This window comes from Herpailurus yagouaroundi, unplaced genomic scaffold, assembly GCF_014898765.1.
Source record: "Herpailurus yagouaroundi ecotype Mexico unplaced genomic scaffold, PumYag 191, whole genome shotgun sequence".
NCBI lineage: Eukaryota > Metazoa > Chordata > Mammalia > Carnivora > Felidae > Herpailurus > Herpailurus yagouaroundi.
In genome coordinates this window covers 464,885-477,612 of record NW_024412422.1, presented here as the reverse complement: position 1 = coordinate 477,612, position 12,728 = coordinate 464,885, and the positions used below count along the sequence as shown (strand labels likewise).

At 47.2% G+C, this 12,728-nt stretch overlaps 1 gene segment (V, D, J or C); it reads right to left on the bottom strand.

The window, feature by feature from the left end:
• The window catches only part of LOC121010111 (immunoglobulin lambda variable 3-9-like), a gene marked incomplete at its 3' end in the record, with an annotated part of 226,055 nt that extends 215,306 nt beyond the window's left edge, over window positions 1–10,749 (bottom strand). The window contains 2 exon segments of the V gene segment in view: window positions 9,938–10,225; window positions 10,616–10,749. Of these exon segments, the coding sequence occupies window positions 9,938–10,225; window positions 10,616–10,661 (334 nt within the window).
• Window positions 10,750–12,728: the final 1,979 nt, after the last annotated feature.

Here is a 12,728-nt window from a genome sequence, read left to right as displayed (position 1 = left end):
AGTTTTCCCAGCACCACTTGCTGAAGAGACTGTCTTTATTCCATTGGATATTCTTTCCTGCTTTGTCAAAGATTAGTTGGCTATACATTTGTGGGTCCATTTCTGGGTTCTCTCTTCTGTTCCATTGATCTGAGTGTCTGTTCTTGTGCCAGTACCATACTGTCTTGATGATTACAGCTTTGTAGTGCAGCTTGAAGTCTGGGATTGTGATACCTCCTGCTTTGGTTTTCTTTTTCAAGATTGCTTTGGCTATTCGGGGTCTTTTCTACTTCCAAACAAATTTTAGGATTATTTGTTCTAGCTCTGTGAAGAATGCTGGTGTTACTTTGATAGGGATTGCATTGAATATGTAGATTGCTTTGGGTAGTATCGACATTTTAACAATATTTATTCTTCCTATCCAGGAGCATGGAATCTTTTCCCAGTTTTTGTGTCTTCTTCAATTTCTTTCATAAGCTTTCTATAGTTTTCAGTTTATAGATTTTTCACCTCTTTAGTTAGATTTATTCCTAGGTATTTTATGGTTTTTTGTGCAACTGTAAAAGGGATCGATTCCTTGATTTCTGTTTCTGTTGCTTCATTGTTGGTGTATAGGAATGCAACCGATTTCTGTGCATTGATTTTATATCCTGCAACTTTGCTGAATTCATGAATCAGTTCTAGCAGTTTTTTGGTGGAATCTTTTGGGTTTTCCATATAGAGTATCATGTCCTCTGCGAAGAGTGAAAGGTTGACCTCCTCCTGGGTGATTTGGATGCATTTTGTTTCTTTGTGTGGTCTGATTCCTGAGGCTAATATTATGTTGAATAGCAGTGGTGAGAGTGGACATCCCTGTCTTGTTCCTGACCTCAGGGAGAAAGCGTTCAGTTTTTCCCCATTGAGGAGGATATTAGCATTGGGTTGTTCTTATATGGCTTTTATGATCTTGAGGTATGATCCTTCTATCCCTACTTTCTTGAGGGTTTTTATCCAGAAAGGATGCTGTAATTTGTCAAATGCTTTCTCTGCATCTATTGAGAGGATCATATGGTTCTTGTCCTTTCTTTTATTGATGTGATGAATCACGTTAATTGTTTTGTGGATATTGAACCAGCCCTGCACCCCAGGTGTAAATCCCACTTGGTCGTGATGAATAATTTTTTTAATGTATTGTTGGATCCAGTTGGCTAATATCTTGTTGAGGATTTTTGCATCCATGTTCATCAGGGAAATTGGTCTATAGTTCTCCTTTTTAGTGGGGTCTCTGTCTGGTTTTGGAATCAAGGTAATGCTGGCTTCATAGAAAGAGTTTGGAAGTTTTCCTTCCATTTCTATGTTTTGGAACAGTTTCAAGAGAATAGGTGTTAACTCTTCCTTAAATGTTTGGTAGAATTCCCCTGGAAAGCCATATGGCCCTGGACTCTTGTTTTTTGGCAGATTTTTGATTGCTAATTTGATTTCCTTACTGGTTATGGGTCTGTTCAACTTTTCTATTTCTTCCTGTTTCAGTTTTGGTAGTGTATATGTTTCTAGGAAGTTGTCCATTTCTTCCAGATTGCCCATTTTATTGGCATATAATTGCTCATAATATTCTCTTATGATTGTTTTTATTTCTGTTGTGTTGGCTGTAATCTCTCCTCTTTCATTCTTGATTCATTTGGGTCCTTTCCTTTTTCTTCTTAATCAACTGGCTAGTGGTTTATCAGTTTGTGACTTCTTTCAAAGAACCAGCCTCTGGTTTCATTGATCTGTTCTACTGGATTTTTTTTGTTTTGTTTTTTGTTGTTGTTGTTGTTGTTTGTTTGTTTGTTTGTTTTGTTTTTTTGGTTTCAATAGCATTAATTTCTGTTCTGATATTTATTATTTCCTGTCTTCTGCTGGTTTTGGGTTTTATTTGCTGTTCTTTTTCCAGCTCCTTAAGGGGTAAGGTTAGGTTGTGTATCTGAGATCTTTCTTCCTTCTTTAGGAAGGCCCGGATTACTATATACTTTCCTCTTAGACCCCCTTTCCTGCATCCCAGAGGTTTTGGGTTGTAGTGTTATCGTTTTCATTGACTTCCATATACTTTTTAATTTCCTCTTTAACTTCTTAGTTAACCCATTCATTCTTTAGTAGGATGTTCTTCAGTCTCCAAGTATTTGTTACCTTCCCAAATTTTTTCTTGTGGTTGATTTTGAATTTCATAGCGTTGTGGTCTGAAAATATGCACGGTAGATCTCAATTTTTTTGTACTTACTTAGGGATGATTTTTGTCCCAGTATATGGTCTATTCTGGAGAACGTTCCATGTGCACTGGAGAAGAATGTATATTCTGCTGCTTTAGGGTGGAATGTTCTGAATATACCTGTTAAGTCCATCTGGACCTCTTCTTAAGATAGCCATTACTCCCAGGCGCAAGAATAAAACAGGCTTTCTTAACACTCACACACAAACACAAAACAGTGAATCAGACAAAAGGACACAAGAGGAATTCACCGCAAAAGAAAGAACAGGAAGAAGTCACAGCAGGGATTTAACCAATACAGAAACTAGTAAGATGTTTGAGCCAGAATTTATTTTATTTTATTTTTTTTAAATGTTTATTTGTTTTTGACAGAGAGAGAGAGAGAGAGAGAGAGAGAGAGAGAGAGAGCACGGGAGGGACAGAGGGAGATTGAGACACCAAATCTGAAGCAGGCTCCAGGCTCTGAACGATCAGCACAGAGCCCGTCGCAGGACTTGAAACCACAAGCTGTGAGATCATGACTTTGGCTGAAGTCAGACACTTAACTGCCTGAACCACGCAGGAGCCCCTGAACCAGAATTGAAAACAGTAGTCATAAGGATCCTAGCTGTGTTTGAGAAAAGCATAGAAGACACTAGAGAATCCCTTACTGCAGAGATTAAAGAAGTAATCAGTCTGAAATAAAAAATACTGAAACTGATATGGATGCAATGACAATGAGGATGGATGAAGCAGAGGATATAGTAGATAAAATTATGGGAAATAATATTCTGAATATAAGTGGGTATGAAAATTATTGTATCATGAATGTAGACTTATTGACCTCAATGACTCCTTAAAGCCTAATAACATTCGTTTCATAGGAATCCCAGAAAAGAAAGATAAAGAAGCAGATGGTTTACTTAAGCAAATCATAGCTTAAAACCTCCCTAATCAGAGGAAGGAAACAGACATCAACATTTATAAGCACAGAGAATTCCCATTATATTCAACAAAAGCTGGCCATCACCCAGAGGCATCAGAATCAAATTGACAAAACAAAACAAAACAAAAACAACAAACAAACAAACAAACAAAAACCAGAAAACGATGGAATCCTGAAAACCGCAAGGGAAAAAAAGTCCTTATCCTACAAGAGAAGACAAATCAGATTTGCAGTAGATCTGTCCACAGAAATCTGGCAGGCCAGAAGGGAGTGCCAAAATCTATTCAACGTGCTGAATGGGAAAAATACTCAGCCAAGAATACTTTATCAAGCAAGGCTGTCATTCAGAATAGAAGGAAAAATAAAGAGTTTCCCAAACAAAAACTAAAGGAGTTCATGACACTAAACCAGCCCTGCAAGAAATAGTTAAGGGGACTCTTTGAGTGGGTAAAACAAGACCAAAAGCAACAAAGACTAGAAAGGAAAAGAGAACATCACCAGAAACATCAACTTTACAGGTAACACAATGGCATGAAATTCATGTCAATCAGTAATCACCCAGAATTTAAATGGACAAAATGCTCCAATCAAAAGACATAGGGTAACAGAATGCATTAAACAAACAAACAAAACAAAAAACAAAAAAACCCAAGACTCATCTCTATGCTGCCTTCAAAAGACTCATTTTAGGGGCGCCTGGGTGGCCCAGTCAGTTAAGCGGCCGACTTCAGCTCAGGTCATGATCTCGCGGTCTGTGAGTTCGAGCCCCACATCGGGCTCTGTGCTGACAGCTCAGAGCCTGGAGCCTGTTTCAGATTCTGTGTCTCCCTCTCTCTGACCCTCCCCCATTCATGCTCTGTCTCCCTCTGTCTCAAAAATAAATAAACGTTAAAAAAAAAAAGACTCATTTTAGACCTAAAGACATCTTCAGATGGCAAGTGAGGATATGGAGAACCATCTATCATGCTGATGGATGTTCATGTACAAATGAACTATAGTTATGAAAATGTATTTTTCATTCTTCCTGTGAATTCTTATCATCAATGGAATTTCAGGGTCAGTTTGGATTGATGTCTTTTCTCCCCTCTTCTCTCTTCTCTTCTCTTCTTTCCCTTCCCTTCCCTTCCCATCCCTTCCCTTCTCCCCTCCTTTCCCCTCCCCTCCCCTTCCCTTCTTTCCTCCCGTCCCCTCCCCTCATCTTTTTTTAAAATTTTTTTTAACATTTATTTTTGAGAGACAGAGAGACAGAGCACAAGTCGGGGAAGGGCAGAGAGAGAATGAGACACAGAATCCCAAGCAGCCTCCAGGCTCTGAGCTGTCAGCACAGAGCCCGATACGGGGCTCGAACTCACAAACCCTGAGATCATGACCCAAGCCAGAGTCTGTCGCCCAACCAACTGAGCCATCCAGGTGCCGTACCCCTCATCTCTCCTCTTTTTCTTTCTTTCTTTCTTTCTTTCTTTCTTTCTTTCTTTCTTTCCCCTTCCTTCCTTCCTTCCTTCCTTCCTTCCTTCCTTCCTTCCTTCCTTCCCCTCTCTCTCTCTCTCTCTCTCTCTCCCTCTCTCTCTCTTTCTTTCACTTATTTTGGCTCCTATTTTCCTACTTCCTCATTGGAAAGTTTGATAGAATGCTAGACGACTATCATTATAAAGGACCAGCATGAGAGATTGGCCTGGATTCTTCTGGAACAACAATGGATATCTCCCTGATAGTACATCTCCAGGGCAAATGATTGTTGCTCTATGTCCCAAGCCCACTGACACTGAGGGTGGCTGAGTCAGCCCACTGCAGGCCACAGAGCCTGAAAAGACAGAGCAGAATAGGTTGTTGTGAGGTCCAAGGATTCATTCCCTAGGTCCCAGTACTGAGGCTGTGCTGGGACTGTGCTCAGGTTTTGGGGCAGACCTAGCTCAGATCCTGTGGGGACTGAGCATGTGGGCAGGGCCCAGGGGCAGCACTTGTGCAAAGAGTGAGGCAGGGGGGCAGGAGAGGGGTCCAGGCCATGGTGGGGAAACAAAGAGCTCTGCCTCCTGTGACCCAAACAAAGAGCACTGTTGGGTCCAGGCCCTTCCAGGGGCCTTGAGTCAATGAGTGTTCGAAATTATGTAAAGTCCCTCCACTTCAGGGACTCCTAATTGACAAACCAGTGGTGAGATCAGAACATGTGACTGAAGAGGAAGACGGTAGCCTCCAGCATCCTGCAATCAGCTATCAGGTAAAAAGAAACAGCCTTGGCTTCCAGTTTCTGGGATCAGTCACCTTCTTGGGGTCAGGCCACATGACAACTATCTCACACAAGTGTGTTGGAATCAGTCCTTGGCTCCCACCGTGGTCTTTCAGGTGCCTGGCTATGGGGCTGGGTCAGGTCCTCTAAGACACACAGACAACACGTGATTCAGGGAAAGGTGTTCCTGTGGCCTCATTACCTTCCTCCTTCTGCTTCACGTCTCCTCTGGCTCCGCCAGACCCAAATGGTCCCAAAGTTGGCATGTCATTAGAATGTGGGACTTTATCCTTAGAATCTTCGTCTGTCATTTTGTCTGTGAGATTCACTTGTTCAACAACACCTGTGGTCAGGTGCAGTAAGAGGCCATTTCCAGGTACTAAGTCAGTTTCTCTTGGCAGCCACTTGGCACACTAAGGGGCCTGCAGGAGGAGGCTGCTGAAGTAGGGACAGGTTTGTCACAGTTGTGCTCAGCCCCGGGGAACTCCCCAGTTCACCTGGGGGCTGAGGCCACTCAGGGAAGTGATTGTTACCCTCCCATTCCCCCTTACCACCTAAAGCCACAGGGAGACTAGGATGCTACTTGTGGCTCTGGTCCTGGTCTCCTGTCTCGTCCCCCACGGATGACCTGTCCCTGCTTTCCTCAATGCTCCACAGACTGGCTGAGCTGAGCAGGAGCATGAGGGAGAGGTACACCTGACAGGAAAGGGAGATTCGGAGAGGCATGCAGGTCCCCAGTCTCTGAGAGGCAGAGAGAGGAGCAGGGGCTGGCAGGCGCAAGGCAGCAACAGTCACCTGCACCAGGTGAAGAAGGCCGCCCAGGCTGAGAGGGGATGTGGGACAACCTCAGTCAGAATGTTCCAGGTCCTGAAGGAGACAGCTTCTTCTTCTCGCTTCTGCCAGATACCGGTTGTGGAGGGGGCACTGCTAAAGTTGACCATGGGGCCCCCTGAGGACCAGGGAGATGCCAGCCCATTCATTGTCATGTGATGAAAATGGGTGAAGTGAGAATCTCCAGATTATTGTTCTCTAGAGGGACTTTTCATGATCCTTTAACCTGATAAATCCCTGGACATATTATTTTGGTCACAGGGATTCCCACTAAACATCTTCTTTGTAGTTCATCATGTCAATAAGTAAATTTTTGATAAAGATTCTAATTGTACATGCCGTACTTTGGTGAGGAGAAAATTATTTTTTAACCTATGTCTCCCATTGCCATGAAGGTAATGCTCTGATTCAAGCCAGAGGGGAAATTGCAGAAGCTTCTGTTTTTCCTTATTAATTCCTTATTAATTCCTCATACAATGGCTCTAAAAATCAATTTCAAAACCATACATCAAAGAATCATGAAGAGAAATTCAGCTTATTCATTCATCTTTCCTTTCAGAGTGACAGGCGCGGCCCAAATACAGGCACAACCTCCATGCAGGGTCAGCGTGGGCATGGGTGTGAGGCCATGTGGGTCAGGCCTGAGCTAAAGGTGAGGCCTGCCTGGTGCAGGTGATGGGATTGGGGCAGCGGGAGGACATGGCACCAGGAGAAAGACCCCAGGTGGGACCCACAATGGTCTGCACTTCCTTCACGGTTTCTGTAAAATCTAAGGAAGGAAGGGCCTGGGGCAGGAGGGGCCTGGTCCCCTTTGCAAGAGGCGTCAGGCAGCCCTTGATGATGTGTGGACACCTTATCCAGGAACCAAAGGAGACGCTGCCCTGTGGCCCATTCAGGCTGTCTGTACCCAAGGGAAGAGGAATTCCTGCAGGACTGTGCTGAGACAGCTGTCTCCCCTCCTAAGTGACATGTGATTACATCTGGGGCCCATGTGATGTATAATGACATCCTAAATCTTTATCACCTACTGTAAATCCTGACTCCAGCTCCCATAGTCATACTAGCCCCCCACTCTGCCACTGTTCAGTAGGATAAACATAGACCAGAGGACAGAGAACTGCTAGAGTCGCCCACAGTGCAGGGCCTGCGCCAGGACCAGGGAGGACACCTACCCGATCCTAAGTCCTGACCAGCAGCTGCTCAGAGGACAGGTGAGAGTGAGAGCCAGGCCATGGTAGGAGGGTTTGTGTCCCATCCCCATCCTTCTGTGTCACCTTGAGTCACTGAAGACACACCCACTGCCATGGTAAGTGGCACAGCAATGGTCAGCCTTGTCCTGGCCCTTAGTTCTGGTCAAGCTCAGGGGGGCCATGTCCCAAAGTTCCATCCTCAGAATTGGACCCCGATGGTCACTCTTATCTGTCTATATAACCAGCTCAGGGACAAGCTTGTCTTCTGTTGGTACCAAGAGAGATGTTCACTCCTGAGCTCATTTGCAGAACAGGGGATCCTGGGCCTGCTTGGGGCCACTGACAGGGGGGGTCTGCCTCAGATCAGGGGAGGCATCGAGCCTGTAAGAAAGGAGAGGAGAAGGGGCTGGAGGAATAAAGGGAGGCTGAGTCAGAAATCACTGGCCAAGCCCTTAGGGGAGGGAGCAGTGTGGACACAGGGGATTGCAAGGCCTGACGCCGTGGACCCAGGATGGGAAGGAGAGCAGGGCACCTGTGCCTCACACTGTGGCTCCCTGTGGGCCTCTCACCTGTGCTGGGAGCAGCCAGAGAGCAGGAGTAAGGCCACACAGAATGTGGTCCTGGGAGGATCAGCACCACAGGCCCCCTGGGAGCTGTTCTACATGCAGATGCCCGGGCCTCACCCAGACCTGCCGTGCCTGCAGCTGCATCTTGTGGAGACCCCCCCACCCCCCTCCTCAGGGGACTGTGTGCTCACTGAGTGTCACAGGCTAGAGATCTCGACCATGGTTGAATATCTCATTCCTCTGTCTATCTCCCTAGGTCCTACCGGGCCCCCTGGGACATGGGGCAATACAGTTTTACTCTGGTCACGTAAGCTTGGTACAGATTGTAGTGATGTGTAGTGCTGTGGAGAAAATGGGTTAAGAATGGACTCTTTCACCAGCCACATGGAGTGTGTGCTGTGGATGTGGTGAGAACCCAGGGAATATGGACTGCTCGGCTCTGGAGGCCGAGAGTGTGTCTTGTCTGCTTTAGGCTCCTCCTGGAAGTGAATCATCAGGAAAAGTGCAGGGCACTGGCTGGGGTTATTCATGGTACTATCACAGGGGAGCTGCGTTTCTAGTGCACAATTGGGGCAAGAAGGGTGTGTAAGGATTCAGAAGATCCCCTAATACTCCCTGCATCTGCATTACAGTCATAAATGCACCACAATCCAATTCAGCAGGTATGATAATGAACTAACTTTCCAGAATGAAGGTCTAGTCCTATCAATGGGCAGTGATGGCAACTAGCTCAGGTATTTGCTGTGGGAAGGAGATATGGGGTGAATAGTGAAGAAAGACATTATAGACACCCCTCTGAGCACAGGGTAGTCACAGAAATGAGCAGTATAGAAGTAACGTGCTTCTTCCTAATGTTGTAGGATGTGTTTAGATATATATTGACCATAAGTTTGTTTTGTTCTCCTCTCTCATCCCATTATCACATAACATAACATCAGATGTGTTCACAAATAGTTATATCTTAATATTGAAGGTATACAATATCAAATCATCTGGGACAAAAATAAATTTCCCAGCAGAGAAAAATGTATTTTGTATCCTCTTAAAGGCTGAGCACATTTGTGGGGACTGGACATGCACATTGGGGATCTGGGGGAGAAACCCTAGCTCTGTGTGTATACAGTGGCCTCTTCAGGTCTGAGAGGATCCTGTCAAGGATGCTGGCTATCCTGGATTGGGTTCCTGGAAGCTGACATTGAGATGGAGAAATGCATGTGCAGGAGATCTGGAAGGAAGAGGGAGGTCAGACTGGGCAGAAGGAGAAGTGACCCACACGGAGTGAGACATCAGATGAAGCCTCATTCCTGCAGGGAGCTCCAAAGCTGGGACCTTTCAGGACATGTGAAAGTGGGGCAGGGCCTTGGCCTCTAGGCCTCAGGAGATTATTTAACTGAACCTCTCGGAGAAGGGACATGAACGTGGGGAGGCAATTCTCTGAAGCAAGAGTCCTTGGCAGTGAGGAGCACCCCTGTGAGCTGTCAGAGGCTCCAGGCAGTAGTGGGTGGGTGTGTGAACCCAAAAGACAGGGTGTGGGTGACCCCATGGTGTCTACTGCACTCAGGTGAAGGTGACTCCACACATGACACCAGGGCTTCAGGACCTCAGGTGAGCTGGGAAATTTGGGGCTCTAATCCTTGTCAGTTGTGAGAGCAGTAGCCCACAGCCACCACATGGAAGTGCAGAGATAATGAGCCCTGGACGAAAGTCTCCCTGTGTCTTTTCTCCACCCAGGCCCTCTGTCCGCAGTTCACACCCAGGCCCCAAGAAGCAGGGAAGCCTAGTGCTGTCAGCTGTAAATGCACTCCTGACCCTCCCTGTGCAGAGCTTCCTGGAGATTGGATGGGGAGGGAGGTGGGGGAAATTCAGATCTGGGGACCTGGACCAGATCTGCTAATTGCTTTGTGTACAGGTCTCCAGGGGCTTGGAGAGAGCATGACAGAGATGGGGAAGAGGTTTGTGTCTCACTTCCCCATCTGCCTGTGTCACTGTGAGCATTACCACTGTCCCACACCTGACAGTAATAGTCAGCCTCGTCCTCGGCCTGGGCCCCGCTGATGGTCAGGGTGGCCGTGTTCCCCGAGTTGGTGCCTGAGAATCGGTCAGGGATCCCTGAGGGCCGGTTGCTGTCCTTATAGATAATCAGCACAGGAGCCTGGCCTGACTTCTGCTGGTACCAGTAAGCATAATAACTTCCAATGTTGTTTCCTCCACACGTGATCCTGGCCGTCTGTCCCAGGTTCACTGCCACTGATGGGGGCTGAGACAGCTCATAGGAGGCCACGGAGCCTGCAAGAGAGAAGGTGAGAGGTGGGTTTCCAGCCTGGGGTGTCATCCCCTGAACACTCCCACCTGCCTGGCTTAAGCTCCAGTGATTCTCTAGGCCCCAGTGTCCACTCTGCTGTCATCTTAGTCCCTGGGGCCCATGGGCCCGCCTGGTGGATGGAGCCTTTGAACCAATGAGAACCACCCCCCTCCTTTCCCTGGGCAGGTGCAGCCCTTCAGGGCTCACACAGATCAGTGAGCACAGTGGGGGGCTATCACCCCACCAGCCCCCCATCCCACAGCAGGGTCTTGAGTATCCTAACCCCATTGAGACTCCCCTGCTGAGCTCAGAGTCAGGACCAGGCTTGTCCCGGAACCCTGGGCCTGGGGTGGGTGTGAGCCTGGGCACAGCACCTGTGCAGTGAGCAAGGAGGCCGAGGAGGAGAGGGGTCCAGGCCATGGTGGAGGTGCCTCGATTCTGTTCCCTGAGGTCCTGAGGCTGGGCAGGGTTCCTCCCAGGCCTGACTTATCCCCTTGCTGGAGACACCTGCTGTTCATGCAAATCAGCCAGGGCTAGGGGATGCTGCTGAGGAGACTTGAGGCTTCAGAAATGGGCTCAGCCTCAAGGGACACACAGATGGGAGGGGCAGCCTTTCAGATCCACTTTCAGCCCAGGGGATTCTGCTTCACCCTCTGAGCCCATAGTTGGGGTCCACAACTGCATCCCTCTCCTTGTCCAGGCTCCTGGTTGGGTGTGGTCACAGCAGAGCTCAGAGTTGGAGTCTGCATTTTCTGAACTTATTACAGAATGTTTACTCTTTAGGTGACTGGAGAAACTTAGGTCAGTGAAGTGTCCTACCCCAGTTCTGTGTTGGGGAACTTCAGAACCTGAACAAAATTTCTCCCTTGTCTAGTGCACGTGGAGTTTTGAGGAACCATTGAGGTGCGGTAGGAATGTGTCCTGATGGAGAACTTCTGGGACAGGTTATCCATGCTATGCCTCAGTATCCCCATGGTGTACTCAGTGTCAGGGACAGACCCAGCTTGAGGAAGTTTTGATTGAGTTTACCAGGTATGGGCCGGGCTGGAGAGGCAGGAATTACTGGATCTGTGCTAGTAATAGAGGCAAGTTCTATAGAAGTCATATCTGAGAAACACTGAGTCAGAATTTTACATCACTGTCAAAGCTGATACTGTAGAAACCTATGCCTTTTTCTTCTGATCTCAGGTCATGGTGACCCACCTTCCCTCCTGTTAGAACACCTGATGCCCAGACCCTCCCCATGTGCAAGTGGCTTTGCCAGATGATCTCTGCTGCCCCTTAGTGACCCCTCCACATTGGCTGCTTCAGGAACAGGGAAGTCCCCTGTCCAGGTGGAGATGCAGAACCCAGTGCTCAGTCCTGTTTCCCTGATCCCTGGACTGCTGATCCCAGGGGAGGAACTGCTCCTTTCTGTAGGTCCCTGTCAGCCTCAAGACCAGGCAGGAGAAGACCAAATTATCCATGAAAATAGAAACAGCCTGATGTGAGGAGGAGAAAGCAGGGCCCATCTGAGGTATCATTGCTTATATCTTTGGGGTGATGGTTGATCACGGGTGTGGTTCCAGGGTTTGGCACCACAGGTGACACAGCATTTAGGAACTGTGTCTTACTGGTGCTGGCTCCTGGTACACAAAATAGGGTGGTGGTGGCTACCGCTCCAAAGACAGACACAGAGAACACTCACCCAGCCATCAGTTATTCAGATTCACTTGGGTTGGCACATTCTGTCCTGAGAAAGGAGTGTGAACAAGACCGAGGTCTTGCTCAGTTACCTTCCTGTGTGTGGAGCAGCACAGTGGACACATTTGGTGATGCAACAGACAGTCTCCAAACCCTTCTACCTGTATCTTGTCTCTATGTTCATTTAGAAGCCACACCATTACTATTCTCAAGTCCCTCTTGTCCAAGAGTGACCTTGTGGGCCAGATTTGGCCCATGGATGTGTCAGTAAGCTGGGGTCTTTTCTGGGGACTTTTCTTCTTGTGAATGATAAAGCATACCAGATATGCAGTGAGTGCCTTTCCTCTTTAACATGGGTGTGGTAGCTAGAGCTGCAGCAATCATCCCGAGGTCTGTTGTCAACATCAGTGAAAAGCAAAGCCTCCATAAGCAGTAATGGTGGGACAGAACGTGGGCAGAGGTGGGACCTCACGGAATTGCTGACTACCTAGAGAAATGCTGTCTGACTTCAAAGTTGTTTCTGTGAGAGAAAAATAAGTGCCTGAATGTTCATGCCTCTGTTTGAGATGTGCATGTACTGCATTAAGAACTTTGCGACCAGTTAGGATAATTAACACAAAACTATCAGTTAATAAATATAGTGTTAGGGGAACATGTGTCATGTTGGATGATGTGCAGATAATGAATTGCACTGAGACAACGTGACAGGCAGGTGCTGTGTGGTGAGAGCCTGGAGGAGGCCTCTCTGCAGAGGTGACCTTGGAGTTGCTCAGAATGGGAAGAAGGAACAGTTTAGTTTAGAAG